A 27,626-nucleotide genomic window follows, 5' to 3' on the forward strand; every position below is an offset into this window, starting at 1 on the left:
CTTGGGTTAAGTCAAAGGGTGTTGTCAAGTGTCGGTCTGCGAATGGAATTTCTGGTTATATCATTATTTACTTTTACCGGTTTTGACGTAGCGCGGAATGTTTCTTCGGGGACCCACCCGTTGCCGGGGAGCCAGCTCATTCAGGTAACCCCTCGGTTTAACCCCACCATCAGTCATGCAGAGACGCGATATTCAAGTTGACGACAAGAGACGCGAATGGTTCTTTGAAGCTCGTTAACCGCGACCATGTCCTATCCTACGCGATCGTTTTCGGGCCATATGCGCAACCCGAGCGCCTCGGCTACATCCAGCGCCGGACAGTCGCCGGCTCTGTTGGCACGCATCGAAGAAAAGAAGGCCGAGCTCGAGAACCTGAGAGAGCTTCGAGATCTGAGTGCCGCGGTCGCAACACAAATGGAAGCTCTTGAGCAGAAGCTATCGACGCTATCTGATGGAACGGAGGGTACATAACGAGGTTGTCACTTATGGCTTGCTCTGGCTAACGCTTGCTAGCTATTGCGGCGGTTGTTGGAAATTGGCATAACGTGCTACGTGCCATCAACATGGCTTCTTGTATGTCTCGACATGTCACACGAAAGAGTATTGATCTGATATGTTTTCGACAGCCAAACTTGCAAAGACGGCAGCCAATGCTCCCGCCGAGTCTCAAGACGAAACAGGGCCGCTTCCCCAGACTCTAGTACGAATTCCGACAGAACATGCACCAGCATTGCAGGCGCAGGCCGAAGCTGCCGAGGCCGCCGCCGAGGAACAAGCGTCATAAAAGCTAGGACATTATGATATCTGAGAAAGCTAAACGCCCATCTGAAGCGTCTCCACGATCGCCAGGCGGTCAAACCCATGCCGTCTGTACGCCAGATACGTCACATTGGCAACTAATTGCGCACTTGACGATTCAGGATCAATCCTCTGAGTGGTTCGTGAGCGATGCACCAGAAAGAATAATCCTCGAAGCTCAACGCAGTTCTGGGATTCACCCTCCCCCCTATAGGGTACCTACCTAACCATCCATGTCAACCAAGGTGATGCATCTTGACGACAGCAAGGGTTGGAACTGAGAACGAATTAAACGATGGAGCAATTCGAATTCTCACGTGCACAACCCTCGTTCGCTGGTTGAGCTTGGATTCGAGACGGCACTCAAGGTTTCCGACGGGCGCGTGGTAGTGTCTTTGTCTTTCAAAGGATCCAGCCACTCAGATTTACCGAATAGGTGGTTATCAATAGCTACCACAACTTGAGAGCTCTGAGTGGAGGAAAATAGTAGCTTTAGATCCTGGAGACTAAGTTCCTGACTGGAATCATGTTGCCAGATATAGGGTATGATTGCGGTGGGAGCCTGTCGGCTTTGATGAGATTGATAGCCCAAGTTGTGTTGGCGTTTGCAAGGAATGAAAGTGGCTGCATGGTTCCTGATTACCCTTACCAGACGGCTTCTGCCAGAGACCACCTTAGCTTGGGGGTCAAATTTAAGCCAACTTTGGCCAGATTGTATCCCTCAATGCCGCATTGTCCACAATGTAATCCAATGTCGATTTAGAGACAAGTCGAGGTTTGAATGTCGTCTCCCGTCTCTTCTCCAGCTGGTGGATCATCGCCCATGTTGTGCATGTGCGTGCACTATCAATTCGGGGTGCAGCAGCTACTGCGGGCCTCCCGCTCTGGAGCCACAGCGAGAGGGTTTGGCCAATGAAAGAGAGACGCAACACGAGGAAGCTGCAAATGAACACGAGCTGTCCGTTGGGTTGCGACTCAGTCGCAGTGTAGATATTGTGTGGAATGGAACTGCCAAGAGAAGCCGGATGAGGAGAAGGTTTCGCCGGCTCCCTTTGGATGCTGCAGCTGCATTTGAAGAGGGGAAGTCGTCTATATAAGAATGATGCGATGCAGTGGCAGTGACGACAGAAGTTGTTGCACTGCAGGAAGGTGGATGTCCAAGCTGTGGTTGCCGTGGTTCTCTATTTGTTGTTGTTTATTTTTCTAGCCTCACTGCTGACACCCACTTCCTCTCCTCTTCAACATCAAACATCCACCATTGATTGCTAGTTATTTTGGCCGCTTCGCCTTCATCGATTCATCACCAACTTCGTGGCTCTATTGCCTCAAGAGCCCGCCCAAGCATACTTCATTCTCGCTAATTCCTGTCCATCACAAGTCAGACAGGGCCCCGCTGTCGGCCGGCGTCTTGATCCCTGCTCATCTGCGAAATTACACATCCGCTCCCTGACTTTTCCCCTGTTCTACCGGACGCTGGTGGCGCCTCAATCTGAGTCTCTTGTCTTTGGACCTCTCAGAGCCCCGGTATCCCACGTTCCCAGGGTTCGCAAGGGTTCCCGAGGACCCATCAGCGACTTGCTGCGCGAGGCTCATTGTTCGGAAGCCATGGGCCAACCCCGAGTCCAACGCGCCACTGCCACGGCCCTGGCCTGCCCGGGGCCCGTGACGAGCCAGGATATTTATGTCGACGCCAATTCAGTTCCCTCCTCGATCCCCTCTTCCTCTCCGGCCTTTCGAGGGAAGCTTCAAGAGCTGTCCGTTGATCAGGTCCACAACAAGAGTCTTGCCCGGAGCTCCCCTCTGTACGCCCAAGCCCCCGACTCATTCCTCACCAAAGACCTAGAGGGCGGCCCCGTCAAGTCCAGATCCTCCCTGTCCCGCGGCTTTCGACGCCGCCCCCAAGTCGACTCGGACACCTTTGAGCCTTTGGATGTGGTTTTGGAAGAATCGTCCCTTTTGTCCATTCCAAGGTCTGCTGCGACCGCGGGCTCGCCCTCGTCGCTCAGCCAGAAGTTACGCAGAGGTCAGTTCCTTTACCAATTCCATAAGCAATCTTCTCCAGTCTCATATCAGTCCTTTGCGCACCCGCTCGCTTGGTCGATCACGACATACTGACGTAGTTTGGGTAGTAATCAACGACGAGAACCATCCATTGTTGAACTTCAAGGTTGAAGAGTCACCTCACCAACGGTACCAGGACCACTTGGCAGGTCAGTTCGACTGGCTACTAGCCTGCCCGGCATCAGTTAGCTACGCCAGCGACCACGGCTCCTCCGACGATGGCGAGAACGAGACCAAGGTCTATGGCTGCAACTTGCTGTCGCGCGAAACCCTTCCTAATTCCTCCGCCATTCCTTCGACTGACACATTCTCGCTTCTAGCGACTCCCTTGACCCTCACTGAATGCTCATCCCTGGGCTTTGATTACTCCCAGCTACTGGACCATCGGCTCAACATGTCGTTGGTTCCTCCGCCACTCTATGAGTCTCACCAAAACCCACCACTCAAAGTACCTGAAGTGGTGGAGGTAAGGGAACAGGCCGTCTCGCCGTCGCTCACCTTGATAAGCGAGAGGAGCAGTAGTTATAGCAACTCTTCAAGGAACGGGTCCTTCTCGATACCTCGCATCGAAGACTCTCTAGAGGAGCTCGACAAGCTCGAGGATGAGCTTGAGGCTATCGATGCTGTAACCCAGCCAAGACGAATTACCTCGCCGGTCAATGGCAGCTCGAGCAGCAAGCATCTTGAGCCACCGTCCACGAGTAAGAAGGCAACCATCTCAAAGAGGGTCTCGATAGCCGGCATGTCTGCTACAGTTCGCATCAAGCCATCCGCAAAGTCGGCACCAGCGCTTCGTCGATCGACCTCCCTCGTGTTCCGCGATAAGAAGCAGGATGAGGCACCAGAGGGTGCACCTAAACTCAGACCGCAACCTTCACGAGGCAGACTTTCCATCTCCCAGTCCGCCTCGCTCCATGCACCTATCAAGTCGACCAAACCCCCAACTGTTCCCAACTTTGAGCTTCCCGGCGAGGCTGTTGCTCGACGGCTCAAGGAACAACGTGAAGCTCGCCGTGCTCAGGCTGATTCTCAGAAAGCTTATGTGCCTCCCCCGAGACCCAAGTCTAGTAAGCCACCCACCAAGGCCAACTTTGAGCTTCCAGGAGAAGCCTTTTCCCGTCGGAAGCGGGAGGAGCGTGAAGCCCGCCTCAAGGCGCAGGAGGAAGAGGAGCGAAAGAAGCGCGAGTTCAAGGCAAGACCCGTGCGTACTAGTATCACGCCGGCTAGCATTCCGCGGGAGACAATTGCTAGCCTAGCCCGCCAGGGCAAGCTTCCTCAAGAAGATGATGGAGCAAAGCATGAGAACAAAACGAAGCGATTGTCAGTTACGGGCTCACGAGTGGTCGCTCCTTCGGAGGCCAAGCCCTCTCATGGCCGCGGCCGGCTTTCTACCGCAACATCACGCGAGGATCTTAGCAGGGGCACCTCGACATCCGGAGGAAGTGCCAGCGGAAAACGGGCGACGCTCACTGCCGAGGAAGCACATCAACTCAAGCTCCGTGGTAAGGAGATCTTTCAGCGAGACAACACCAGCTTTCAACGCGATAGAGAGCGAGAGAAACGAGAGCGTGAGGCTGCTACTCGGTTGGCGCGTGAGCAAGCGGCAGAACGCTCTAGGATCGCCAGTCGAGAGTGGGCAGAGAAGAAGAAGCGCAAGGAGCAGCAGGCTTTGAGAGATGTCTTGAGGGATGGGTCGCAAGACCACTAGATTGCGTAATGGCCTTTGAGCTGGCGTGTATTATTGATTTTGCCTTGAGCCAGGAGTTGAAAAAGGATTGGGGTTTAGCACTGGTTATGTGCTTGCTTTTGTTTGTTATTGAGATATTGTTGCTTTGAGTATTTGCGAGGGCGTTGGTTTGCGAGCTTATCAGGGGGTGTTGGCGCGCAAAGTTGTTGCTGTATTAAAATTGTACAAAACTGCATCAGTTAGTAGTTGTTTACCAGAATTGAGGCCATTGTCAGCCATTGCCACCCATTGTCAGTTGTACGATTCAGGGTGTCTGGGTAGATCGACTGGTGATGACCAGAACAAATGGTGATGGCTCAGATATTCAGTCGTGCATATGGTTCAGAGTCCTTGTGCAAACCAACTAGTGATGGCTCCTCACTTTCAGTGTGACGATAGTCAAGATATAAAAAACATTTCTTTCCAATTCGCTCGCTATGTACCTCTATATAGACCCAAATCCAAGCATCATTCAATCAACTCTTCTAAAAAGTCCATCATCCATCCCACGTTGGATGATTCAACAACCATCTCTCGCATCCACCAACAGATTCAACCCGAGGCTTTGAATCCCTTGCTTTTGTTTTTCACCACCACCACCTCCTCCCCTCTCCTTCTCCTGCAGCCATTACTGGGCTTAATACAGCCCTTTGAATCATCCTGGATAAAAGAAAGCCTCGAGGCTTGGTCTGCCGTTCATCGTATGTACAAATTCCAACTCATGATATAAGCGTAGATAGTCAAGGGGATAAAAAAGAAGAGGGAGTTCAAGAACCACCCCTTGGTTGTTTGTCTTTGAAAGCAAAAAAGAACAAGACAAAAACAAAAACATAAAAAAGGGAATAAAAAGGCAAAAATGCTCCGTTTGGATGTTGGTACAGAACACCGTTGAGAATGAAACTCCCAGATTTCAAATGGAAAAAGAAAAGTGAGCGATTAGATTGTAACTTTGTCGAGGTAACATGAGATTTTGCCTCTCGTCCAGAAACAAAGCAGACGCCGTTGTGATTTTGTTGTTCAAACGCCGGTTCAGTGCAGTGCAGTCCACCTTCCTAGCGAGAGAGATTTTCGACAGGATGCGGGTATCTTTGTAGTCACAAAGGAAAAGCAAAAAGAGACGGTGGCCAGCGAGTGTTGATAGCACCGTGAGGAAGAGCGAAGTGAGAGAGGCTTAAAAGTTTTGAGAGATACCCGCGCTCTGCTGAGGGTAGTGAGAGGGACTTTCGATGCGCGTGTTTCGACGAGCCGGGTTGTCTCGGATAACGGCTTGCTGTGGTACGTTGTCGCTGTATGGGTTCTGAGTGTATTGATCGTAGTACGAGCCACCGGCGCCATATGGTACTCCCATGGGGTCTGAGGCATCGGATCGGGCAGCGGCACTGTATGAAGATGAGGCGTTGGAAGGTCCGCGGTGCACCTCGGCGCCACGGTTGTTGGCAGCAGAAGGGCCCATGGCTCCCAGGATCTCACCCTCTGGAGAGTGTGAGCCGTCCATCAGGGGCTCACCCGATCGTGCATCCGAAAAGTTACCCCGGGTCGGAGAAGTAACGTCAGAATAAGCTTGGCCATTAACGCCACCAGACATGGTGGTGGAGGCCTTGCGTCCGGTCGAGCCGATGGTGGTGTTGCCCCAACCACGGTAGCCCGAGGATCCATCCTCCCTCATCTCATAACCACCGTCCGCCATTCCAACAGCCGGGATCGTGGGGTCGGCATTGGGGTTGTAAGCATAATCCTCGACCTCCTTGCGGCGCTCCTCCTCGGCCTGCCTTCTGGTCTTCCGCTTCTTCCACCAGAACAGTCCGAGGAGAGCAAGGAGGGCAATGGCAGCAATTGGAACGGCAACGCCGATGGCAACCTTGCTCTTTTGGTCCAGTCCACCACCGCCACCGTTGCTCTTAGAAGAATCGATGGCCTCGGCATCATCCGAGTTCGTCGCTGAGGCGGATGCCTCAGTAGCGGTGACTCTTTGAGTTCTAACAGCCGTAACTAGCACTATACTAGTTTCTGGGCCCTTGCTGCCTGTAACTGTAACGATAGTCGATAGGATTTCGGATGAGGTAATTTCGGAGGCAGACGGCTGGTTGTCTTCGCTAGAGCTGTCATCGTTGTTGTCATTCGTAGGAGACGGCTTGGACTCTTCAGTAGTTGGTTGCGCGTTTGATGGAGTAGGTTGAGTTTCGGGCTTGTTCTCCGTCGGTGAAGGGCTTGAATCATCGGAGGATGGTTCATTCTGTGTTTCTTCTGCCGAATTGGCCTGTGTTGGACTGGGACTGTTTGAAGGACTGGGTGCCTCAGTTGGAGAGTTACTTGGCTCATTGTTGGTAGCTGACGCATTGTCGTTTGAATCTGAAGTGGGTGCCGGGTTGGCAGCGGATGTAGGAGAATTGTTACCCGCAGATTGCGAGGGCGAGTTATTATCGGCCGAGTTGTTGTCGGTGTTGTTGTCGTCGGCGGGAGATGAGGGTTGAGAGTTTGGCACCGAGGCTGCCTCGGTGGGCTGGGAGTCGCCCTGGCCCGTAGTGTTGGACATGACGAAGCCGGGCGTGCTCACTCTGGGGAGTTGCCTGGGATTGAGGAACATGTCAGCGGGACGATGATACTTGGATCCAAGTAGATGCTTGTTGAATGATGGTGCAGCAGCAGTAGTCGGGTGATGTAGACAAGGACGAGGGGGTAGTGTAGTGCATCAAGCAGTGATAGGAGCGGAAGACCATCAACAAAAGGGAGGCGACGGATGGGATAGGCCATCTAAGCGCGATGGGTTCGGAATGGGGAGGGGGACAATATTGGCGATGGTTGCGGATCAGGAGTATCCTGCCCAGACTGGAGACTGGGGGCGATGGTCGCGTGGAGAGATGACAACGGGCGAATGCATGGCAGAATGCACGAGTATCGTGATACAAAACGTACCTTGAATCGTTTGACCGGTCTTTCTGCTTGCTTTCCCCCCTTGTCTCGAGAATGAGAATGCGTAGAGGGCGACAAGGCGGTTCGTCGCGGAGCGAGTCAAGGACGAGCAGGTGGTGTTTCGAAGTCGGCCTGTGGATGTACGAGGAGAGGTTGAGAGAGTGTGTCAAAAGCGTACGGAGTAGGCCTGAAGGTCAAAGGTAAGGTGCTGTCGGGTCGGAGTCGGGGGTGGTTGGTTGGGGGTGGTGCGAGCTGTAGGCGAGACAATAAACACAAGCAACGGAGCCCACTCGAGCAGCGGGTTCTTTTTTTTTTCCCTCTTCAGAATGAAATGCCCGGGGGCAGTTGGTAAGGGCCTTGTTTAGCGGGCGGACGCGCGCGGGTGGAGGCCGTTACTGGGACTTTTAGCAGGTCCTGACCCTGCCTTATTTTCCTTCTTCCAAGCTGAAGGGCAGTTCCAGTTTCAGCTAGTCCCAACAGTCAAGCTTAATTTGCGTCAAGAGAATCGATAGAAGTGAAGAAAAAGCCGGGCGGCGGGCGGCTGGCGGGCGGCGGTCGCAAAGTTGGGTTGTTGATGGGAACGGAGGAGCTAGTCGAGGCGCACGTCCTGGAACTTGGAACGGGTGTGTCTGTTTGCTTTCGGCAAGAGGCGTGATGCTCTGCTAACGGCGACGAGCAATCACGAAGAAGAGATTGTGTGTGTGTGAGAGAGAAGAAAAAGATGAAGAAGGATGAGACGGAAGAGAGACAAGGGGAAAAATAGAGTGCAACCAAGAGAACAGAGAGTGTGTGTGGCACATGGATGGGATGGGCTTTTGCTCCTGAACATCATCAGCAGTGAGTGAGCATCCATCATCCGCAGCAAGCACTACAGCAGCAGCAGCAGCAGCAGCAAATCGTCGTGCCGTTCGGGTACCTTTCCGTGCTTCAGGTACGAGAAGACTGACTGGTCGAGGTACTTTGATTCTCACCTCATCCACCACCGTGTAGCAAGTACCAATCCCCTTCTATCTCGATCAAACTTGCTGCAGGGGTTGATGGACCACATGCTGCGGCGGCCTCTGCCCGGTTCTGGACCACCGGCCACACCCCGGGGGGGCCTTCTACTCTAGCGCCATGTAGCCCCCGAATCGATACGAGGGCCCAGCGAGGCTGTGATCTACCCACCCTCGGCACGATTCGACGAGAGGGCAGCTGACAGGGAGATGCCAACATCTCTCTTTGTTGGATTGTCATTGTCGACGTCCTACTCGAGGGTTCGACTATCGAATGCCTCGACAGAGAATGAATACCAGCACGCGAGAGGGTTGCTCTCACCAGCCACCGAGGCTGCCTGGCAATTTACAAACAACAAGGGATTCCCCTCCCTCCCTTACAGCTAATATATATGTACACGTCAATAGTCCCATAGAGACATCAATTTCCCATGCTGACTAGGCTAAACACTTTTGTGGTGATAATTCCTTCCCAATCATGCAGAGTAAAATATTTTGCAAAAGCTTGTGACAATGTGAAAGGCCATCTGTGAGAAAAACCCTAACACGGCGCCGTTTCACCACCATCTTGATCTCCATGAGACGTCATCATGATGAGGGCGGATAATTTCCCAACTGGCATTCAATCAGTGCCGGTTTGTCCGCCCAAGAGTCCCCTTCCAATTTACCATTGCCGCACTGGAATGTCATGGTCCGACAACTACAACGACTCGTCAAGAATCACATTCACAGAATTGGAATCGTACATATTAAATAATATCTTTCCCCAGCCAGAGGATGCAGACAGAAGAACCATCTAATCTCGGAGTCACGCCCTGAATAGCCGTTGCGATGCAACGCTGCTGTCCCCGGTCACCACCGAAATCGACAACAATGTCCGCCAACACCTCCTGGGCCGCAGAAATCTAGATCTTTGGAACGCGACAGAGAGGAATGAGTCTAAAACATGGCTCAGCCAAGACAAGACAACTGAAAGTCTTCTTGTTCCACCTGCCAACCTGGTTCCAAAAGCAAATGGAAGACTTAAACGAGACCCCGTCAGCCATAATCTCGCTCCCCAAAATCATCACCGCCACCAACTGGACCCCTACACCTTAACAGCCCATTCTATTAATCCAATCAAGCATCGACTTGGCAGCTGTGATAACTCGGCCCGCCACTCTCATCTTGATATCATATTCACCTCTATCAAATCCAAACAAGCCCATGCTGCCGTATCTACCACCATCTTAGATATCTCAAGCCTTCAACCCAGCCCCAAGCCCAATCTCCACTCATCGTCTGTCCCCGGTACAGCCCATCCCACGCTAGCCGCGAGCCACCCAGAGCCACCCTTGGAGGCGGAGGGCCCCTAAAAATAGGAATCTGATCGCGTGTCGCTGTTGCTCATCCAGTCGTATCGCCCCAGGAACAGTGCCTCGATTTGGCGGTGCTGAATGCTGATCTTTCAAAAAAAAAAAAAAAAAAAAAAAAAAAAAACGTCGAGCTGGCGCTGCTGAATGCTGCATATCCATCCCGCCAGTTGCATCTCGTTCGTTCGTTCGCCACTTCGTGTCGCCGTCAGGTTTCCCGTGTCCTTCTGGAATAGAAACTCCATTCTCAGGCACGGGAATGCCGACTATACGAGTTGTTGGTTCTAAATACCAACTGCCCACTTGAGAAGAGGGCAGGCCCAAACTCGGACCATGCCAGCCCGTGTAACTTATTCGCTCCAATCACCCCACGGCAGTCATCAAATCGCTCGTACGTCAGTCAATCAGTAGCATCAATCTGGTTCAGTGTCGATGGTAAAAACGAGATGGTGATGCTCAATATGATAGCACCACATCCAATTGACCTATATACAATGGCTAGACGTTGTCCAGGCCAGTAGTCGTCATCTAGTTTGTCGTGTGGTTTTCCAAAAACCTTCTATATGCAAGCCCTGCATGTTGCCCAAGAATGTGAAAGATGAAAATCGCAAGTCGTCATGACCCTGAAATGCGCCCGTGAAGCGAAGAAAGTGCAAAGAATTTGTCAAGAACCGGCGCACGCTGTGTGAGTAATGCAATGAATGCCACAAAACCAACGCTCAAAAAACTGTCCAAAACATCAGACAGACAGGTTGCGCTGCTTGTTGCCTCTCATCAAGGCCGAAGGGTCCATGAAGGCTTGAGTGCGTCTTGCATAGACGTCTGCGTGAAGACCGTGTCGCCAGGGAGTCGGCTCACACGTCCAGCTCCAGCACGGATGGCACCAAGCTGTGCTTGGGAGATACCACTCCTGTTACTCCTGATGCTGCCCGCGTCGCTCATCGTGTCTGCGTCCTTGAACTTCTTGGGAGGAGCAAAGTCCAGACCCGTGAATGTGCTTGACTTGCGGAGCAAGTGACTATGACATATTAGCATCTAATCATTTTAGATCACAGTGTTAACTTACGGGCTAGGCAGAGCAGTGAGCTCGTCGAAGGCAGTCACTAGGGGCACGGCTGCGGGCACTGTTGGCGAGTAGGGTCGCCTCTCGCCGAATGGGCTCTGGGAGCGGCCGGCGACGTTGTCTCGGATACGATCAGGCGGCGCAAAGTCGGCTGCGTTGATGATGGCGAAGTTGTCGTCCTTGAGCTTGGAGGGGGTTGGGAGCGTGGGGAGAGGAGCAGGGGGAGGGAGCCTCTTCTTGGGCGGTTGACGGAATCTCGCTGAGGCAGATGAGTCAGGTCGAGGGCCGAGAGCAGAGCCGGCACGAGACCGTCCTCGAGGTCCGCTCTGGGCGCTCATGCCGCCGATAGAGCCATGAGGACCGTGGGGACCGCGAGGACCACGGGGGCCGGGTCCGCCCCGGAAGCGGCCGGCAGGCGGAGGAGTCATGGCACGACGAGTGACAGGCTCGGCATAGGGCATGACAAAGGCATTGGTCTCGGGGTCGAAGTAGGCCGCCGCCTCGCCAAGGTTACCTTGGTTGTTGTAGTCGCCGTAGTACTGGCCGTGACCACCATTGCCGCGCTGCATGGGGGGCATGGGAGGCATAGGTGGTGGCGCCTCCTTGGTATCCTCAAAGTACTCCTTGTAGAAGGATCGAATACGGTTGGCACGGTACTCGGGGTCCTCAGATTCAGTGATCTCATCCGGGGGCAGAGGGCGGAATCCAACAGACAACCGCTTGTTATCCTGCTGAGGAACTCCCAGGCCCTGGGGCTGAGACTGGTCGGGCAAGAATGATTTGCGCTGCATGGTGCGGCCACGGCCTTCGTCGTCATCATCTCCATAGTAGTCAGCAATGTCAACCACAGGCTGGTAGGCCTGGTAGTTAGAGCCGTCGCTGTGTCGGTCTTGGCTGGGAAGGGGAGCAGAGCGAGGAGCATCATCGACAGTTGGGGAGGTAGGCTTAGGGAATCCAAAGTCCAGTCCAAGACCAGTTGGCTCATTATCCTTGTTGGCAGGCAGAGTAAAGGCGTTGCTGGCGGGTTGGGCAGTGTCTGTTGTCTGAGCAAACGAGGGAAGCTCAAACTCGGGGCTCTTGGTCCTGGCGACTGGTGGTTGTTGAACCAGGGAGCTGTCATGCTTCTCATCAAAGTCAGAGATGACGCCGATCTCGGGGACGATGGAAGCGGTATGGGCCTTCGCCTTCTCGGATTCGACGGGGGAGTTTGCCTGATGAGTCGGCTCAGGGAGTTTGGGCGTGGCAAAAGGATCAATCTTGGAATCCGTGGCTGAGATGGGCGTCTCGGGAAGAGAATTCATACGCGAGGGAGGCATCCTCTGGGAGGGATCCTTTCCAACAGATGTACGGTTGCTGCTTGATTTAGTATACAGCGAGGACGATTCCTTGGGGTTAAAGGACCGCATGGAGCCGGTCTCGCTATGCGTGTAGGTCGCAACATACTGGTAGGGGTCTTGGCTATCATTACCGAGAGACCTGGCCAAAGAATGAAGTGACTCGCGCGACTGCTGCAGGCCCGGAGGCAAGAGGTAAGGCGATGAGAGGTTCATGTCCATCGAGAGCTGACTCTGCTTGTGATGGAGACCTTTCTCGCCGCCTCCACCCATGAAGATGCTTCTGCGGGCCGACTTCTTTTGATCGCCCAGTCCAAAATCCAGGCTCTTGTGAGGATCTCGAGCATCCTCCAGTCTAGCCCTCTTAACATTTCTACGATGAAGGTAGAACAGAAAACCTGCAATAAGCACGAGGACAACACTACACAACAAGAGTCAGCAATTCATTCCTCAAGTTCACCAACCGCACTGCTCAAAAAGGTATAGTTGATGGCATACACAATAACGACGACGATGGGCACAGTCAGATTTCCTCCAACAGGCTTCTCGCAGGTGTTGGAGTCGGGCGTTTCCTTGCACTTGTCTTCTGACGATCGTGCGAAAAGTCGATGAAAGACGCCAGTCGGAGGCTTATCTGTGCTGTCGGGGGGGACCGGGGTGACCTCTCGACCAAGGTTGATACGAGGTTGAAGGCGGTAGCCTCCATAGTGAGTGAGCTCCATGTTGCGTGTAGTTGTGGTGACGGCGCATGCAACTTGAGAGCTTTCAAAACAATGAGGGTGTTGGCGATAAAGACGGTTTTCCTCCACAACAATTTCTCGAGATGGCGTAGAAAGATATTAAGAATTGTCGAATTAAAATCCAAACACAACTGTCCTGACCATTAAGAGTTACGGTTGGTGACGAGGTTGGCAGACGGCTGAATAGTCTCCAATGTTGATAAGGCGCTCGGGGGTCTTGAGTCGTTTCGTCGAGGGATCGAGAGAAGCGTAGAAGCAAATGGGACACCGCAAGGTTCGAAACGAGGTTGTCAAAAGTGCCAAAAAGGCCAGCGAGCGATTGTGAGTGAAGGGCTATACTGTTGTTGTGTAAAGAAGGACTAGGCCGCCGGACAATGAAGCCAAGAGCAGACCAAAACGAAAAGAAGGACTTGAGCTTGAAAATCAAGACTCGGTATTAAGGCAAGGTTAAAAGAATGACGAGCCCGCTGGCAGGCAGCTTCTGTGAGGGAGGAAACAGAAGGATCCTGTCGTCGTTCGGTCGATCGACAGTTGGAGAACGAGAGAGAGAACGACGATGGAGAAGAGGAGAGGAAGAAGAGAGGTAGTGGAGGTTGGATGGAGGTGGTGGAGCGAGGCGGGAGACCAGGCCCAGGTGGGAGCGTTCCTCCTGGCAGGCACTGACTGTCCCAGCGTCTTCCCCCAGGGCAGCTTGCAGCGGGCGTGCTGCCGGGACCAGCGCCCACTGTCCGCGTATGCTGCAGCGCGATGTACCCTCTAACAATATCGATTACAGCAGGCTAATGCCTCGATGGCCTGTCCAGCGCAGCACCAGGGGATGGGTCCCGCCCGTCCAAGACGGTGAGCTTCGCCGTCGCTCACTGGATGGATCCCTAATCAGGGGAGCGAGCGAGAGTGACACCAGGTTGGGTTCTCGTCCGGCCCATGATTGGATCCATCAAACCATTGGTGGTTTGGGACCCCCCGGTCATTTCCAGACCCCTTCCAGTGCTCCTCCAAGAGAGATTGAGGTGGGCCTCAAGAAGCATTTTCGGGGCATCCTGCTGGATCCAGGAAGGGGTTTGTGGCATGGCCTTGGTCGAGAGCGAAGGGGGGAGAGGGCATCTCGTCATGGAAGCCCTGCGAAGAGCCAGGATGCTTGCACAAAGGCTGAATCGTGTAGGAGACGTTGACCGCAACCATCTACGACAGTCTCCCAGCCTCACCTTTGAAGATAATAATGTACCTACTGTACCTCCGCACGCCCAGACCTATGCGTCCCTGAAGCCATCAACTAAAGAAGCAAAAAGATGTTTAATTTCCCAAAGAGTATCCATCATCGTCCCTCGCCACCCCGTTAGCGCCCGGTGACGGCATCCAGTGGCAGCCATAGATAACGGTTCAAGAATCATCACGGCTCTTGTGTGTGCGTGCTCTGCTCAGGCGGCAGAGCACACAGTCTCGCATAACCCGGCGAACCAAGATGCACACCAGGCCCTCCTACCCCTGACCAGTCACATGGCAGAGACACTGAGCATCCAATGGTTTATGAGCGCTTCATGCAAGGCACGAGATCAAGGGCCCCCGGCTTTGCGGTGGAGGTGACCAAGAGGCGCCGGCCAACGGAAGCGATGGAATGGTTTTGCTTTAACAAGCAAAGCACCAGAATTGGAAAGTAAATAAAGGGGAAAGACTCCCCGCCTATCCGCAGTGGCGTCAGGGGCGGCTGCGCCAGTCGCCAGTGGCTGCTTTCTGCTGCAGGTACGCGGTCCCCTGACTGAGCAGTGGGACCCTCCACTCCATTGACGACGGTATCCGAGACCGACCTTTCGACAGTGCCGGCCGTGAAATGGCCGAAGACGTCCTAGCCCCTGGAACATGATGATGATCCCCCGTCGACACCGGCCTGAGCCCTGAAAGCAAAGATTCGGAAACGAAATACAGTGGGTTGCGCTATCTAACACACTGTCACCGTCGTCCAGGTTTGATGCCCTGGGGGTGCTTGGTGCTGTGACCCAGTGGCTTGCTCGTGATCATCGACTCCTCATATCAAACCGCATGTCTCCAGCGTTACACAATTGTCCTATTCCCGCGCTCATGCATCAGGACCCTACATAACGTGGGGCATTATTACTATCTCGTGCGCTGTCTGTTGCTAGTTGTGCAGTAGTGAGCTGGCTTATGTCCTTTTATACTCGGTGCATATCAGGAGCGCAATGCCTGCCTCAATGGGACAAGATTACAGGAACACCAGAGATGATCGGCAACAATGACATGGAGCCTTGGAAATTTGAATCGGTGCCCCCGTATCGCAACTTAGCTTGCGACGATGCGAAAAAAACAACAACAATGATCCACCGGGGAGACCAGCCGGGCTTACGTAGGCATGCCCCCTTACGTCTTCCCGCACGAGGCCATCGTCACCTTGCTTTGCCGTGGTTGGATCGCCCGTGGTGCGAGGCTCTGTCTTGGGCCTTGTCTTGCATTTCCCCCGAGATGTCCGGGCCGCTTACATAGCACACCAGTTGTTTGTTGGTCGTAAACCGACTGGTTCTGATATTATCCTGACCTACGATCACAGCCGAGCTAATGCAAGTCACACAAGCTCTCACATATCACCGAGATGAGTTGTGAGCAGTGAGAAGGCTGTGTTCTACTCCGTCCGGTGTACCACCATGCTCGACGGGTTTCCAATCCGCCCAACTGCTTTTCCTCTATTACATTCTATAACCCCATATCAAGTCACACCATCTCACCCTAGATCGCGAGAAACAAGAGGAGCTCGCAAATGCCTCACACCTGCATCAACCAACATGTCATCCCTGCTCATAAAACCTTGAAACCAGAAATCAATCTGGCTGAACCCAAACTCGGCGGTTTCACATCCGAGCGTGGCTTCCTCCCGCCTCCTTTCATATTGATCCTGCTTCCCATTACCCCCGCCTATCCGATGTCACCTTATAGAACTCTGGCGCGTACTCTAGCAGCCAGCCTTTCTCGATCTTGGTCACTTCCCGGATGAAGATCTTGCCACCCGTCTCCATCGCCTCGTGGAAGATGACCCAATCCGCTTTACGGTTAAACATGAGAGAGCTTGGATGCGCGTGCAGCACCGTTCCTCCTTCAACGTTGCGAAACGTTCCGTCGGGCTGCATCCTCGCCGCATGGGCAAAGTATCCTGATGTGAGGCAGCGTCGGATCTGTTCCGCCTTTTTGATATTGTCCACCGATGCTTGTCCAGCGAGCGTCTCATCGACATTGATGCTGAACCTCTCCAGGTATCGTTTCAGCTGTGCCCTGATACTCACCGCTCGACTCATCGACTTGTAGTTGAGGTTATTCTCGTGACAAAACTTGGCCTCCTTTCTTCCCTTGGTGACAAAGGCCTGGTACGCGTTGAGGAGGGTTAAATGGTCTCCCTCGTCAACAGCAAACTTTCTTCGTGACGTTTCCATCTTCTTCCTCTCGCCCTCGTGCGAAAACCATACGCTGCCCCCAAGACTGGTCATGGCAGCAATTGTAAGCATCTCGCTGAGGCAGCCAAAGGATTGCGCTGACAGGAGGGTCTTGGCCATCATGGGTTCCACCGCCAGCTCAGCCATCCTTGAGCCAAGGGGCCGGGTCAGTTTGGCGTATTCGTCAAGTGCTCCTAGAGCATAGAGCAGTTCCAGTGCCTTGGACATCAGCTCGGAAGGTGGGGGTGATAAAAAGTCGAACCGAACAACATTGTCTATCCCCAGTGCCTTCAGCTGCAAGATGACTGGGGCCAGATTTGACCTCTGGAGCTCTGGGATGTTGGCCTCCTGCAATGATTGGTAACTTTGCTCGGTGTAAAGTCGAAAGCACTTCCCTGGCTTTGTTCGTCCAGCTCGTCCAGCGCGTTGTGATGCCGCCGCCTTGGAGACAGGCGTGGCGGTGAGTGACTCTATTCCCGTTCTTGGGTCATAGGCTCTCAGCTTCACAAATCCGCTGTCAACCACGTAGACGATACCGTCGATAGTCACTGATGCTTCTGCGATGTTTGTCGAGAACACCACTTTTCGTGTGCCCTTGGGTGTTTTGTCGAATATGTACATCTGCTGTTCGGTAGAGAGACCAGCATAGAGCGGCAATGGCATCAGAGTGCCATATTTTGGGTTGAGGTCAGCCAATCGCTCGCTTACGGCCTGAATGGCGTTGTCGATTTCTTCTCGGCCGGTGAGAAAGACGAGAATGTCTCCTTCGCCTTCTTGGGTGTGTATGTCGAAGACCACGTCGATGGCCTTTTCCAGGTAATTCTCCGCCGGTGACTCCAGATATAGGATGTCTATCGGATACGTCCTCCCTTCCAGGCTGACGATGGCTCCAATCTCATTTTTCTCATCTCCATTCCCCTTGGTGGGTTGGTCATCGCTAGTCCTCGTGAAGAAATCCAGAAACTCCTTGGCCTGCAGGGTGGCACTGCTGATGATGATGCGAAGGTCTGGCCGTTTTCGCCGGATCTTTTTGAGTAGGCCAAGGAGAATGTCAGTGCTGATGGACCTTTCATGTGCCTCATCTACCATGATGACAGAGTACCGCGTCAGCAGAGGATCGACGAGGGCCTCCCGTATGAGCAGGCCATCAGTGAGAAACTTGATCTTGGTGGAGGCAGAAGTGACATCTTCGAATCGAATAGAGTATCCGACCTCCTTTCCAACTTCACAGCCAACTTCTTCAGCCACACGTACTGCAACTGTGGTTGCCGCGACTCGGCGGGGCTTGTGAATTGGTCAGTGGGATACTTCACGTCGCGTCGAGAGTTGCTTACCTGTGTGATGCCAATGATCTTCCCGTCTGAGCACCATCCTGCCTGTTCTAGGAACTGTGGGATCTGTGTCGTCTTTCCGGAACCCGTCTGACCAATAACGATCGTGACTGGGTGTGTCTCTACGACATAGAGCAAACTTTCTCGGTGTTTGGCGATGGGAAGAAGAGCAGCTGGCTTGTGAAGAGCCGGAATGAAAGTTGAGTCCAAATCCAAATCACCCATTGTCCGAGATCACAGATTCCAACTTAGAAGACACAATGGCACCGATAACTACTCCCAGATAAATAAGAGTTGTCCACGTGCAACCTTCTGCGTAAAAACATCTGCATCAGCATGCATGGAAGCACTTTCATGTAGAAACGGCGTCGCAAGAGAGATGCTTGATACACCTAAAGTTACCCTACACTTGTTGTGGCGCCATAAAAATAGCTAGTGGCACCCAATCAGATCGAGTGGCTGAGTAGCGAATCACGGCAGCCTAGAGCTTAACTCTGGGTCAACGTCATCAGCCGTCGTGGCTCAGTCGACCCCTCGCGCCTCATCTGCCTTATATTATCACGAGCAAGGCCAACTTGAAGCGAGATCGACCAATTTCCTGCCGCTATTTTACCCTCGGACGTATTTTTATAGTTCAGGGTCCTCATCTCTAACTTCACTGACGTCGATACATCCCCTAACTACGATCTCAACGCGCTGTCAAGATGTCCGCCCCGACAGATTCGGTATGTTACTCCTTTAAGAGCTAGGCTCGCAAAGTTGCGCCTGGAAGCAAATGGCTGACACTCATTCGTCATTAAGAACAAGGCTACGGTCGAGAGTGTTCCCGAGTCGCCTACTACTGCTCGACCCCTCGATCTGGATGACGATGATGTTCAGGAGTCTGGTGTCCTCGGGGACGACGGAAAGCCGACAACCGCTGCTGCGACCGCAACCTCTCAGACACCAACCAACGAAGCTGCTCCCCCTAAGCCGCCACGACCGTTGACCGAAGCGCAAAAGAACGAACTGATACTCAAGGAGGCATTCCCTACTGTTGATCAGGGTATCATCAAGGCTGTTTTGAGGGCTAGCGGCGGCAACGTCGAGCCCGCCTTTAACGCCCTGTTGGGTACGTTGTGCCATATTACGGAGGAGCGGCGCAAACTGACGCACATACAGAGATGACCGACCCCGATGCTGCAAAGAACGAGCCCGAGGATGATGTCCCTCCTCCCCAACCACCAAGGCCGCAGGGCCGAGCCCAGATGTCGCAAATGGAGGCGGATGAACTTTATGCGCGACAACTTGCTGAGCACTACGACAACGTTGGAGCTTACGAGTCTCGGACCGCCAATCGAGGTTATAACGATGGTCGACCCAGGCAGGGCCAGAACGAATGGGACGATGAGCGGGAGCATAGCTTCATCGACGATGACCTCCCTGTAATCCGTGAAAACCTTCGAAAGGGGTTCCTCGAGACACAGACCAAGGTCAATGGGTGGATCACCAACATCAAGAAGAAGATCGAGGAGAACTTTGACGAGAGCGAGGAGCAGACTCAGCGACAGGGACAACCTTTCCGTCGCCCTGGTGAGTCCAGCCGACGGAGCGGTGACTACGAGCGATACGACGCGGACCCCCAGGTTCTCAGTGACGACTTTGCTGGCATGAAGTTTTCATCTGATGGAAGTAAGTGTTGCCCATGCGAAACGCCAGGAACCAGAGCTAACAGCATGTAGCCCCGATCAACCGCCCAATGGCCAACACGGGCATGTATAAGCCACCACCACCCTCGGCCTCGCCCAAGCCGAGCACCGGTAGACGTGTTGGTTTCAAGGAGGAGACGGAAGAGATCAACATGTACGACTCGTCGCCGCGAGTGCCGCCCAAGGATGCCGCCCCCGCGGGTAGCGCAAAGGCTAGCAAGTGGCAGCCGCTGTCGACGGTCGAGCCCAGCCCTATCGCTGAGAACGACCCCTTTAGCCTGGGGGATAGCGAGGATGAGCGGGAGACACATCAAAAGCCCAAAGACGAGAAGTCAGATGACAACGAGCGGCTCAAGAAGGCTGCCGCAGAAGCTATGGCCGACAACCTGGTCGACTCACAAGGAGACGCGAGTGCGAAGAAGAACTAGAGCAGAAGCAACATATGAGCGTGACGGCCAAAAGTGAAGACGAGCGGATGCTAGAGGGTGAAACGTGACAAGGGAAGGTCATGAGAGAAGCTGAGGGAGATGAGTTTGATATCATATCGGCAACCTCGCTGTCATGGGTGGTCTATTTCCGGGTATAGCTCCGTTTCAATGTATTGGGTCAGCAGCATAGTGTAGCCTCTTCATTCACTACCCGCATTTCTTTTTCCTCTTACGTACTGTATGTGGCTCGTGACTTACTGCATGAGCAGGGTCGAAGGGTGTGAGATCCTGGATGGTCTGGACCGGGTCGAGTGGTGGTTGAGAGCACAGTCGAACCTGTGATCCGGGGAACTCGTCTGCTTGGATATCCCATGTCAAGGTCAACACCGAGACCGAATTGAGTCGATTCTATTAGTCAGTGATCAAGATTCAAAGCAGGGTCTCAGCTCGCGTGTGAAGCAAGATGTCATTGTGACGGGGCTGAAGATGGAGCAATCGAGAAGGAATTAGAAGACAATAGGACTAGTCAGACAACTGAAGAAGCTGGGGTGACGTTCCAAGGATGTCCCGGAGACCTGGAAATGAGACAGAGCAAGCGCATGAACTGCAAAGTTACGTATTGGGCGCAATTGGTGTGTGATATGGGCAGCGACAGAGACCAAGGAGACGGGTCCAGAGCCCCTTGAACTTGTTGGGTATGACGTCCCTCGTGGCTTTCTCACATTAGAGACACATGCTACGTTAATCATTGGGCTGACTGTGATAAAGTGCAGCGCCGACGCGCGGAGAAAGTCCCGACAGACCCCATCACAATGCAGTCTCTCGGTGCATGCCAGCAACAGGCGACGTTGGCGGTGCCCCGGACGTGCAAGACGGAGCACCTGTCGCTCGAGCACGGGGTCGGATACGGCACGGCGATTGGACATTCGGATAACGGCCGGCCACGCACGAGAAGCTGGCGCGAACGGGTCGAGATTAGCGGATGCTTATTCCCAGGACGACGGGGTGAGAGGCTTTGTGGGCAGAGGATGGGCAGTTATGACGGCTTCGCCGGGGAAACGTGCCCAAGCTGTTAGGCTGCTAGCAGACGAGACAACGAGCCTCCTCCGAGCCCCGCCGTGCTGGTTGACGCCGTGGGACCACGGGCGCCGGCGGAACGAGAACCAGCAGTCGGAGGGGGCAGGCACGAACGAACGGGAGATGAGATGAAAAATGTCGAGGTGAAGAGGACGAAAAGACAACAGCAAAAAGAACGAGATCCAAGCCGATTCCCGCCAAGATCGATCCAGTCGAATACGACAAAGAACAAGAACGAAAAAAAAAGGGACTAAAAAAAGTCGACGGCTCTTGAATTGTCCCCGCTTCTTTCCTCAGAGGTGCTGGGCTCAAGGTCCGACTGCCTTTTTGGTTGACCGTCTCGTTGCAAGAGCCACTGAGCATCAAAGTGGACGTGGACGGCGGAGGGGCGGGTTTTTGGCTCAAGTCCCTCTCTCACGACCTTTTGTCATAATAAAATCTCCCAACACCAGTAAAGGAACGCGCATCTTTTTCCTCTTTTTGGCAAGATTCTTTGACTTTGCTGCTTTTTTTTTCGTCAGTGTTTGTTTACCTGGGCTCGCCTTGCTGTCAACGTCGTGCCGTCTGTCTTGTCTTGGATGCACGCACGTCACTTCACTTCAACCTCAACAAGCCTCACCTCACTTGACTTCACCTCGTCTCCCGCACCCCACGAACAAGCTCATTCGGGGGTCTAGACCCGCCGCGCAAACTGCAAGGACTCGGACTCGGTCGACAGTGGAATAAGGAACCAGGAACCTTCACTATTGCCTGGGTTTTGCTTGCGGTGGCTGTACCTGAGAGTTGAGGTACCTACCTACCTCGGCTTCGGTGAGTGCTCATCTCGAATATCTCCTCTACCTCTATCCAATCCCAACACCTCAATCCTATTACACCACACCGTATCCATGCCTACCCATACCCATCCATATCCGCATCTGCATCTCGCGCGGAAAAACAACCCCATAAGAGGCGAGTTTCTGCCGCCCACGCCCTCACACCCTCGCAAGACATTCGCCCGACTCAAGACTCTGGAATACCCCCCCCACGTGCCCTACGGGAGTCGACCTCGCACGCCGCCTTGTCGGGCGGTCGGGTGATGAATCAAAGGACCCTGCGGCGCCAGGCGTTTAATCGTGTCACGTTTTCATGACAAGAGTAGAGGGGACAGACAAAGTCGAGAGAGGAAAAAAATTAAACAGTGTCGTCGACGGGAAGTGGCGGTTGTTGAGCACCCGACGACTCACAGGGCTTCAACTCACACTGCACTACGATCCATACCACTCTCCACCTGGACTGGCCTTCAACCTGGCCTCTCAACTCTGGCTGAGCTGATGTCGGCCTGACCTGTCTTGACACTGCATTTCCATGTCCAAGGCATTCACTCGGCTTCCTCCAGGCCCAGCCTTTGCCCTGCCTCGACTTGTCCAGTCATCTCCCCTCGTCACCTATCTTACCTATTATCCTTCAGCTCCAGCCTCTCTCGTCACTGTTGCACTCACGCACAAACGACGCTCAAGATACCTACCACACAGACGCTGTAACTGACACTGAGACTCACGTATTCCAGCTGCAAATCCCATCGTCTCATCCCCCCCCTTACCAAGCAAGACCTGGTAGACAACTCCTGTCGCTTTTACTCACTCGCTCCCTCATCAGCTCCCCTCTCGGACGCCAAGGGCAGCTCGAGGGCGTCCAAGCCGAAACATGTAAGCCCTCTCTGCCCCCCCTGTTGCTGCCTACATCAGAGCCAGCCCGAGCCTAACGCCCCCCCCCGAGGACCTGCTCTAAACTGCACGGTTCTTGCTGGACAATGGCAACTTGGTGCTCGTGGTGAGACCCAGACTGTTCAAGACAACTCACACTCGCCCCAGGAAGTTCGGCAAGCAGATCCAGAAGCGTCAGCTTGAGGTGCCCGAGTATGCGGCTAGCTTCGTCAACTACAAAGCCCTGAAGAAGGTATGTCCATGTCGTTCCCGGCCCCTGTTGGTTCAGTTCAGGTCCCCCCGTTCCCGTTCCCGCTACCGGTATCCCCGGCTCCCGTCTCCGCTGTCATCTCTCTTTCACGGTGCTTGGTCCACTATATCACTTTTCTTCCACAGACATGTCCAACCTCCCTGCCCCAAGTTTCTCTGGTCCTCGATTCCCCAGCCCAATTGTCTGTCCCCCCTCTCTGAATCTGTGCCCGTAACCCTTGTCCTGGCCCTGTTTACCTGCCCTTCTCGGCTCAGCTTCTCCGATCCTCTGCTTGTTCCAGCTGCAGATCGCGATCACCTGTAGCAAGAGGCATCACGCAGTGTGACGGGGGTTGCCAAAAGCAAACCTCCTTGCTTCTCCATTCGTTCTGCAGCCCAAGGGCACGTTTCTTCACCCGCTGCCCGCACGCGACCCCACGACCCTTGGGACGCCTGCCACTAACACGGTGCCATGTAGCTCATCAAGAAGCTGTCCGCAACCCCGACCCTCACCTCCCAGAATGATGCCCTCCGCTCGGCTACCCCCGTCGACTCCCAGGCTGCTCTCCAGGCCAACAAGGCGACCTTTTTCTTCCAGCTGGTAAGGATCTTCCCCGGTGCTTTGTCTCCGCCATGAACATCCCTCCGTGGTTGCTAAACGATGATCAGGAACGGGAACTCGACAAAGTCAATGCCTTCTACCTACAGAAGGAAGCCGAGGTTTGTCGACACGTCTTTCAGCCTCGTTCAGCACGTTTATCTGACGCGCCGTAGCTCAAAATCCGCCTCAAGACCCTCCTAGACAAGAAAAAGGTGCTGCAGTCGCGGCAAGGCATCTCCCGCCGTTCCGCAAAGTTCACTACTCTCGAGGAGGGCTTCCAGCAGTTTGCTACCGACCTGAACAAGCTTCAACAGTTCGTCGAAATCAACGGCACCGCCTTCTCCAAGATCCTCAAGAAGTGGGACAAGACATCAAAATCCAAAACCAAGGAGCTCTACCTCTCGCGAGCCGTAGAGGTCCAACCGTTTTTCAATGCCACCGTCATAAGCGAGCTGTCTGACCAGGCCACCACGAGCTTGCAAGAGCTTGGTGCCTGGTCAGATGGAATCCAGGTCAATTTCCAGACCAACCATGTTGTGACTTCGCAGCACTTCGTGGGCACAGACGAAGGGGATGCAGACACGCTGCTTTTGGACACTGTCATCGCAGGGAACCACGAATCTCTCCGGGACTTGCTCATGAGGATGAGATCTGCTAATGAAACCAATGAAGGCGACAGTTCGCTTATGGAGAGGATAACGCGGACCTTTTTGGCAGCCATTTCAGAGGCGCCCCAGGAGTCTCTGCGAATTCTTCTCGACACAGGCCTTGTCGACCTCCACTCGTACGACGACATCAATGAGCGGAATTGCCTGCACCAGGCTGCTATCTATGGGAAGCAGTATGTGCTGGAATGGGGCCTCTCAGTCAATGTTGCCGTGGACAGGACGGATGTCTATGGGCGAGTTCCCCTGCATTATGCTAGTCTTCATGGAAGATTGGAGATGCTCAAGTTTCTATTGGACGGTATGCTAAATACAAGCCCCTATCTTGTAGGTTTCGTGGCTGACAACTATGTAGCAAATCAAAGCACGATTGACCTGACGGACCACGACAACTTTACTCCCTTGATCCACTCCATTATTCACGGCCACCTCGAATGCATCGAACTCCTCCTCGCTAGATCCGCACGTATCGACCCTGTCGGAGACTCGGATCACGTCCCCCTGAATTTGGCATGCGAACACGGCTCGGTGGCGGTTGTTGAGCTTCTCCTCAAGCACGGTGCCAAGATCTTGCCAGACGCCGAGGGTCTGTATCCCCAGCATCTAGTGGCAAGGGCGGGCCAGACATCAGAGCTTCTGTTGCTCCTGAAGCAATTCGGCGCAGATTTGGATCAAGTTGACAAGCTCTATGGATGGACACCCCTTGTCCATTCCGCGAGCGAGGGAAATGTCGACTGCCTTCAGGCATTGCTCAAGGTTGGGGTTGACGCAAGCATTGTGGACGAAAAGGACCTTCCAGCCATGTACTATGCTGCTTGGGAAGGGCATCTGGCCTGCATGAATCTCCTAACACCCTTCAACACGCGGCCGCGAGCAAGTCCTTTCATAGTGCAACCTTCTTTGGGTCCTCTAGAAACAAGCAGCGCCCCCTTGCCCATGTCCCTGGACCCGGATGCGATCCCCGAACTCGAACTTCCTCCTCCGATTATTCCCCTCAGGAGATATGGCCACAACTTCCTTGATACCAAGACGGTCGTTCAAATCACTTTTGGAGACATGGACGAACAGCCTCTTATGTTCTTCCAGGACGGCAAGTATCCTGCTGCTCGGCTTACTATTTCCTCCAAGGTCTCGGATCTCATTCCCAAGAACATTATTCTACCCTTTCAAGAAGATACCCGCATTGTTTCTTTCCAGGTGGACAACCTGGATTCTTTCAGTCTGGACATAGACGTCTTCCCTACTTACGGTGCTAAGGTCATCGCGAAGACGGTTGCACTATCCAGCATTTTCAAAGGCCTGCAGGGCACTTCAACGTGCTGCCTGCCTCTTTTCGATCCTAGGCTTCGTGCTATTGGCCAGATCTGCTTCAACGTTCAGGTCATCAAGCCGTTCCAAGGAAAGCCCCTGGAGATCACAGACTTTGAGACGTATTGGAAGGCTACGAGCCAATTCAATCAACCAACGAGCGCCATTGTTACAGGATCGAGCTTATCCGGCGACTATGTGAGAATCTTTGTCCAGTACACCAGTGATGGTGTCCCAGTCCTCTGGCCTCGATGGACCATAGCTTGTGGCGGGCTTGATATTCCTGTCTGCCGGTTGACCCTGGAGCAATTCACGTCTATGACAGCGCGAAGCAACAGCCGCGCAGATCTACCCAGCTTGGCGAGCAAGACATCAGAAAGCATTGCGGAGGTTTACCACATTCTTGCTACGGCTGGTATCACACTTCAGGAGGCACTCACACTGCTGAACCCTGGTATGCATATCAACCTCCAGGTCTTGTACCCGACACCAGAGGAGGAAAAGGCCTTCTCTATGGGCCCTGCGTTGGACGTCAACGTGTTTGTGGACTCGATTCTCAACATCGTGTTTGACCATGCCCGGGCACAACGTGCTCAGGCTCCCGACGTGGTGCGGTCTATCGTGTTCAGCAGCTACAACCCTCGACTATGCACAGCACTGAACTGGAAACAACCAAATTTCCCCGTCTTCCTGTGTAACGACTTGGGACGGGAAGAAACGACGGGAGCCAACGGCACGGCCCTCACCAGTGGTCGGCGAAGCGCATCTATCAAGGAGGTTGTGAGGATTGCACAGAGCAACAACTTTATGGGTTTGATCTGTTATTCTCGACTGTTGGTATGTTGAAAACTTGTACCCTTTGAAACTAGCTGGTGGCTAACTTGTAGTAGGACATGGTGCCGGCGCTTGTGGATGCCATCAAGTCTCATGGACTAGCGCTGGTGATGGACAAGTCTTCAGACTCCCCCGACGCGAGCCCCATGACGGACCCTTTCCCGCGGCCACCCAAGGGTGTCGATGGCGTTTTGAAAAGCCATGGGATTTTGCGATTCAATGATTCGATAGACATGTAGTAGATGGGTCCTAATGAGACATGCCTACACAATAAACATTAGGACGAGAGAGGATAGAAGGGAGCAAAATGAAAGAAATGCATTTGATAGAATCATTAGAGGCGTTGCGTGAGGTGTTGCTGGGTAGCCAAACTCGCGCAGCTATTAATCAGTTCCTGCAGCTATTCCAACTTGTGACCAGGTCCGTATAAAGGACAAATTATCAAGCTCCCTTGTACTCATACTTGAGCGCCGACAGTTCCTTTTCAGGGTCGACGCCGCCCATGACTATCTTTGCCAGCAAAACTACACCATACACTACAAGCGGCAGGTAGCCCATTCCGGGCCACACAGCCTCACTTTTTACTCTGCCTACGGCCCAGGCCATCAAAATCAAAATGAAACCCAGGCCAAGGTTCAGGTAGGGCAGATACATCTCGAGAGGGGACTTTCTCTCAACGTAGCTGAAAGAACTCCTCCTCTGTCGAGGCCTTCCCCTGGGGACGTACTCGACTTCATCATCCTCATCATCCTCATCATCTGTTATTCCCGACGACTCGCCACGTGTTGACAAGGATGGTGGACGGGTGGGACGCGGGGTCTTGGGACGCGCCCACTTGTCGAGAAAGGCGATCCCCGATGTCGCGGGCGGTTGGTGATGTAGAAGGTATGCTGTCGAGAAGAGCGACGTGAGGCTGAGAAGCGCGAGGAGCGCTGTCCGCGGGTTGATGAGGGCCGGGAGGTAGGGTATGGTGGCTAATAGAGGTAGAGCGAGAAGGAGGCGACGGAACTGGGCGTTTCGGGCGGCATTTTCTTCTACGAGACGTTCGATAAGGTCTTCCTGCTCTGGCGACGTTGTTAGTTGTCATCGCGATGTAGCGGGAGGGTTTGGTTTACCTTGCTCGTCGAGGGCTTCAGGCTGCGAGTCGTTGGAGTCTTCTTCTGGGTAGTGGAATGTACGCCTCAGACGGGCGGTTGCGCCCCCTGAATTGGACATGATGATGTCTTTTTCGACTTGAAAAGATGTCAATTTCCCATCAAGATGAAAAAGAGAGGAACAGAGGACGATGATGGTCAAGGTACGTAGTGGATGTAACAAAGTTGTCGTCACATGGGCAGGGGTTCACGA

At 53.6% G+C, this 27,626-nt stretch overlaps 8 protein-coding genes across 8 annotated transcripts; 4 read left to right on the forward strand and 4 right to left on the reverse strand.

The window, feature by feature from the left end:
- Positions 1-246: 246 nt before the first annotated feature.
- NCS54_00028400 (DASH complex subunit DAD2) lies at positions 247-784 on the forward strand (the record flags this gene model as incomplete). Its single annotated transcript, XM_053145938.1, has 3 exons — positions 247-463; positions 514-573; positions 627-784. 3 exons carry the CDS (start codon positions 247-249, stop codon positions 782-784), a joined length of 435 nt encoding a protein of 144 aa, XP_053001913.1.
- Positions 785-2,352: 1,568 nt separating this feature from the next.
- On the forward strand, positions 2,353-4,567 carry NCS54_00028500 (Hypothetical protein; the record flags this gene model as incomplete). The annotated part of the gene is made up of 2 exons (XM_053145939.1): positions 2,353-2,821; positions 2,928-4,567. The coding sequence occupies exons 1-2, from the start codon at positions 2,404-2,406 to the stop codon at positions 4,565-4,567; spliced, it is 2,058 nt and encodes a 685-aa protein (XP_053001914.1). The 5' UTR covers positions 2,353-2,403.
- Positions 4,568-5,756: 1,189 nt separating this feature from the next.
- NCS54_00028600 (Hypothetical protein) lies at positions 5,757-7,169 on the reverse strand (the record flags this gene model as incomplete). The annotated part of the gene is made up of 1 exon (XM_053145940.1): positions 5,757-7,169. The coding sequence occupies one exon, from the start codon at positions 7,167-7,169 to the stop codon at positions 5,757-5,759; it is 1,413 nt and encodes a 470-aa protein (XP_053001915.1).
- A 3,447-nt stretch (positions 7,170-10,616) lies between these two features.
- On the reverse strand, positions 10,617-12,961 carry NCS54_00028700 (Hypothetical protein; the record flags this gene model as incomplete). Its single annotated transcript, XM_053145941.1, has 3 exons — positions 10,617-10,860; positions 10,909-12,660; positions 12,738-12,961. 3 exons carry the CDS (start codon positions 12,959-12,961, stop codon positions 10,617-10,619), a joined length of 2,220 nt encoding a protein of 739 aa, XP_053001916.1.
- A 2,930-nt stretch (positions 12,962-15,891) lies between these two features.
- On the reverse strand, positions 15,892-17,969 carry NCS54_00028800 (Hypothetical protein; the record flags this gene model as incomplete). The annotated part of the gene is made up of 2 exons (XM_053145942.1): positions 15,892-17,697; positions 17,748-17,969. The coding sequence occupies 2 exons, from the start codon at positions 17,967-17,969 to the stop codon at positions 15,892-15,894; spliced, it is 2,028 nt and encodes a 675-aa protein (XP_053001917.1).
- A 479-nt stretch (positions 17,970-18,448) lies between these two features.
- Positions 18,449-19,860, forward strand: NCS54_00028900 (CUE domain-containing protein; the record flags this gene model as incomplete). The annotated part of the gene is made up of 4 exons (XM_053145943.1): positions 18,449-18,469; positions 18,546-18,855; positions 18,906-19,415; positions 19,466-19,860. The coding sequence occupies 4 exons, from the start codon at positions 18,449-18,451 to the stop codon at positions 19,858-19,860; spliced, it is 1,236 nt and encodes a 411-aa protein (XP_053001918.1).
- A 2,869-nt stretch (positions 19,861-22,729) lies between these two features.
- Positions 22,730-26,518, forward strand: NCS54_00029000 (Ankyrin repeat protein nuc-2; the record flags this gene model as incomplete). Its single annotated transcript, XM_053145944.1, has 7 exons — positions 22,730-22,740; positions 22,791-22,875; positions 23,350-23,472; positions 23,541-23,591; positions 23,646-24,438; positions 24,493-26,282; positions 26,336-26,518. 7 exons carry the CDS (start codon positions 22,730-22,732, stop codon positions 26,516-26,518), a joined length of 3,036 nt encoding a protein of 1,011 aa, XP_053001919.1.
- Positions 26,519-26,720: 202 nt separating this feature from the next.
- Positions 26,721-27,494, reverse strand: NCS54_00029100 (Hypothetical protein; the record flags this gene model as incomplete). Its single annotated transcript, XM_053145945.1, has 2 exons — positions 26,721-27,343; positions 27,395-27,494. The coding sequence occupies 2 exons, from the start codon at positions 27,492-27,494 to the stop codon at positions 26,721-26,723; spliced, it is 723 nt and encodes a 240-aa protein (XP_053001920.1).
- Between the last annotated feature and the right edge of the window lie 132 nt (positions 27,495-27,626).

Source organism: Fusarium falciforme, chromosome 1 (genome assembly GCF_026873545.1).
Source record: "Fusarium falciforme chromosome 1, complete sequence".
Classification (NCBI taxonomy): domain Eukaryota; kingdom Fungi; phylum Ascomycota; class Sordariomycetes; order Hypocreales; family Nectriaceae; genus Fusarium; species Fusarium falciforme.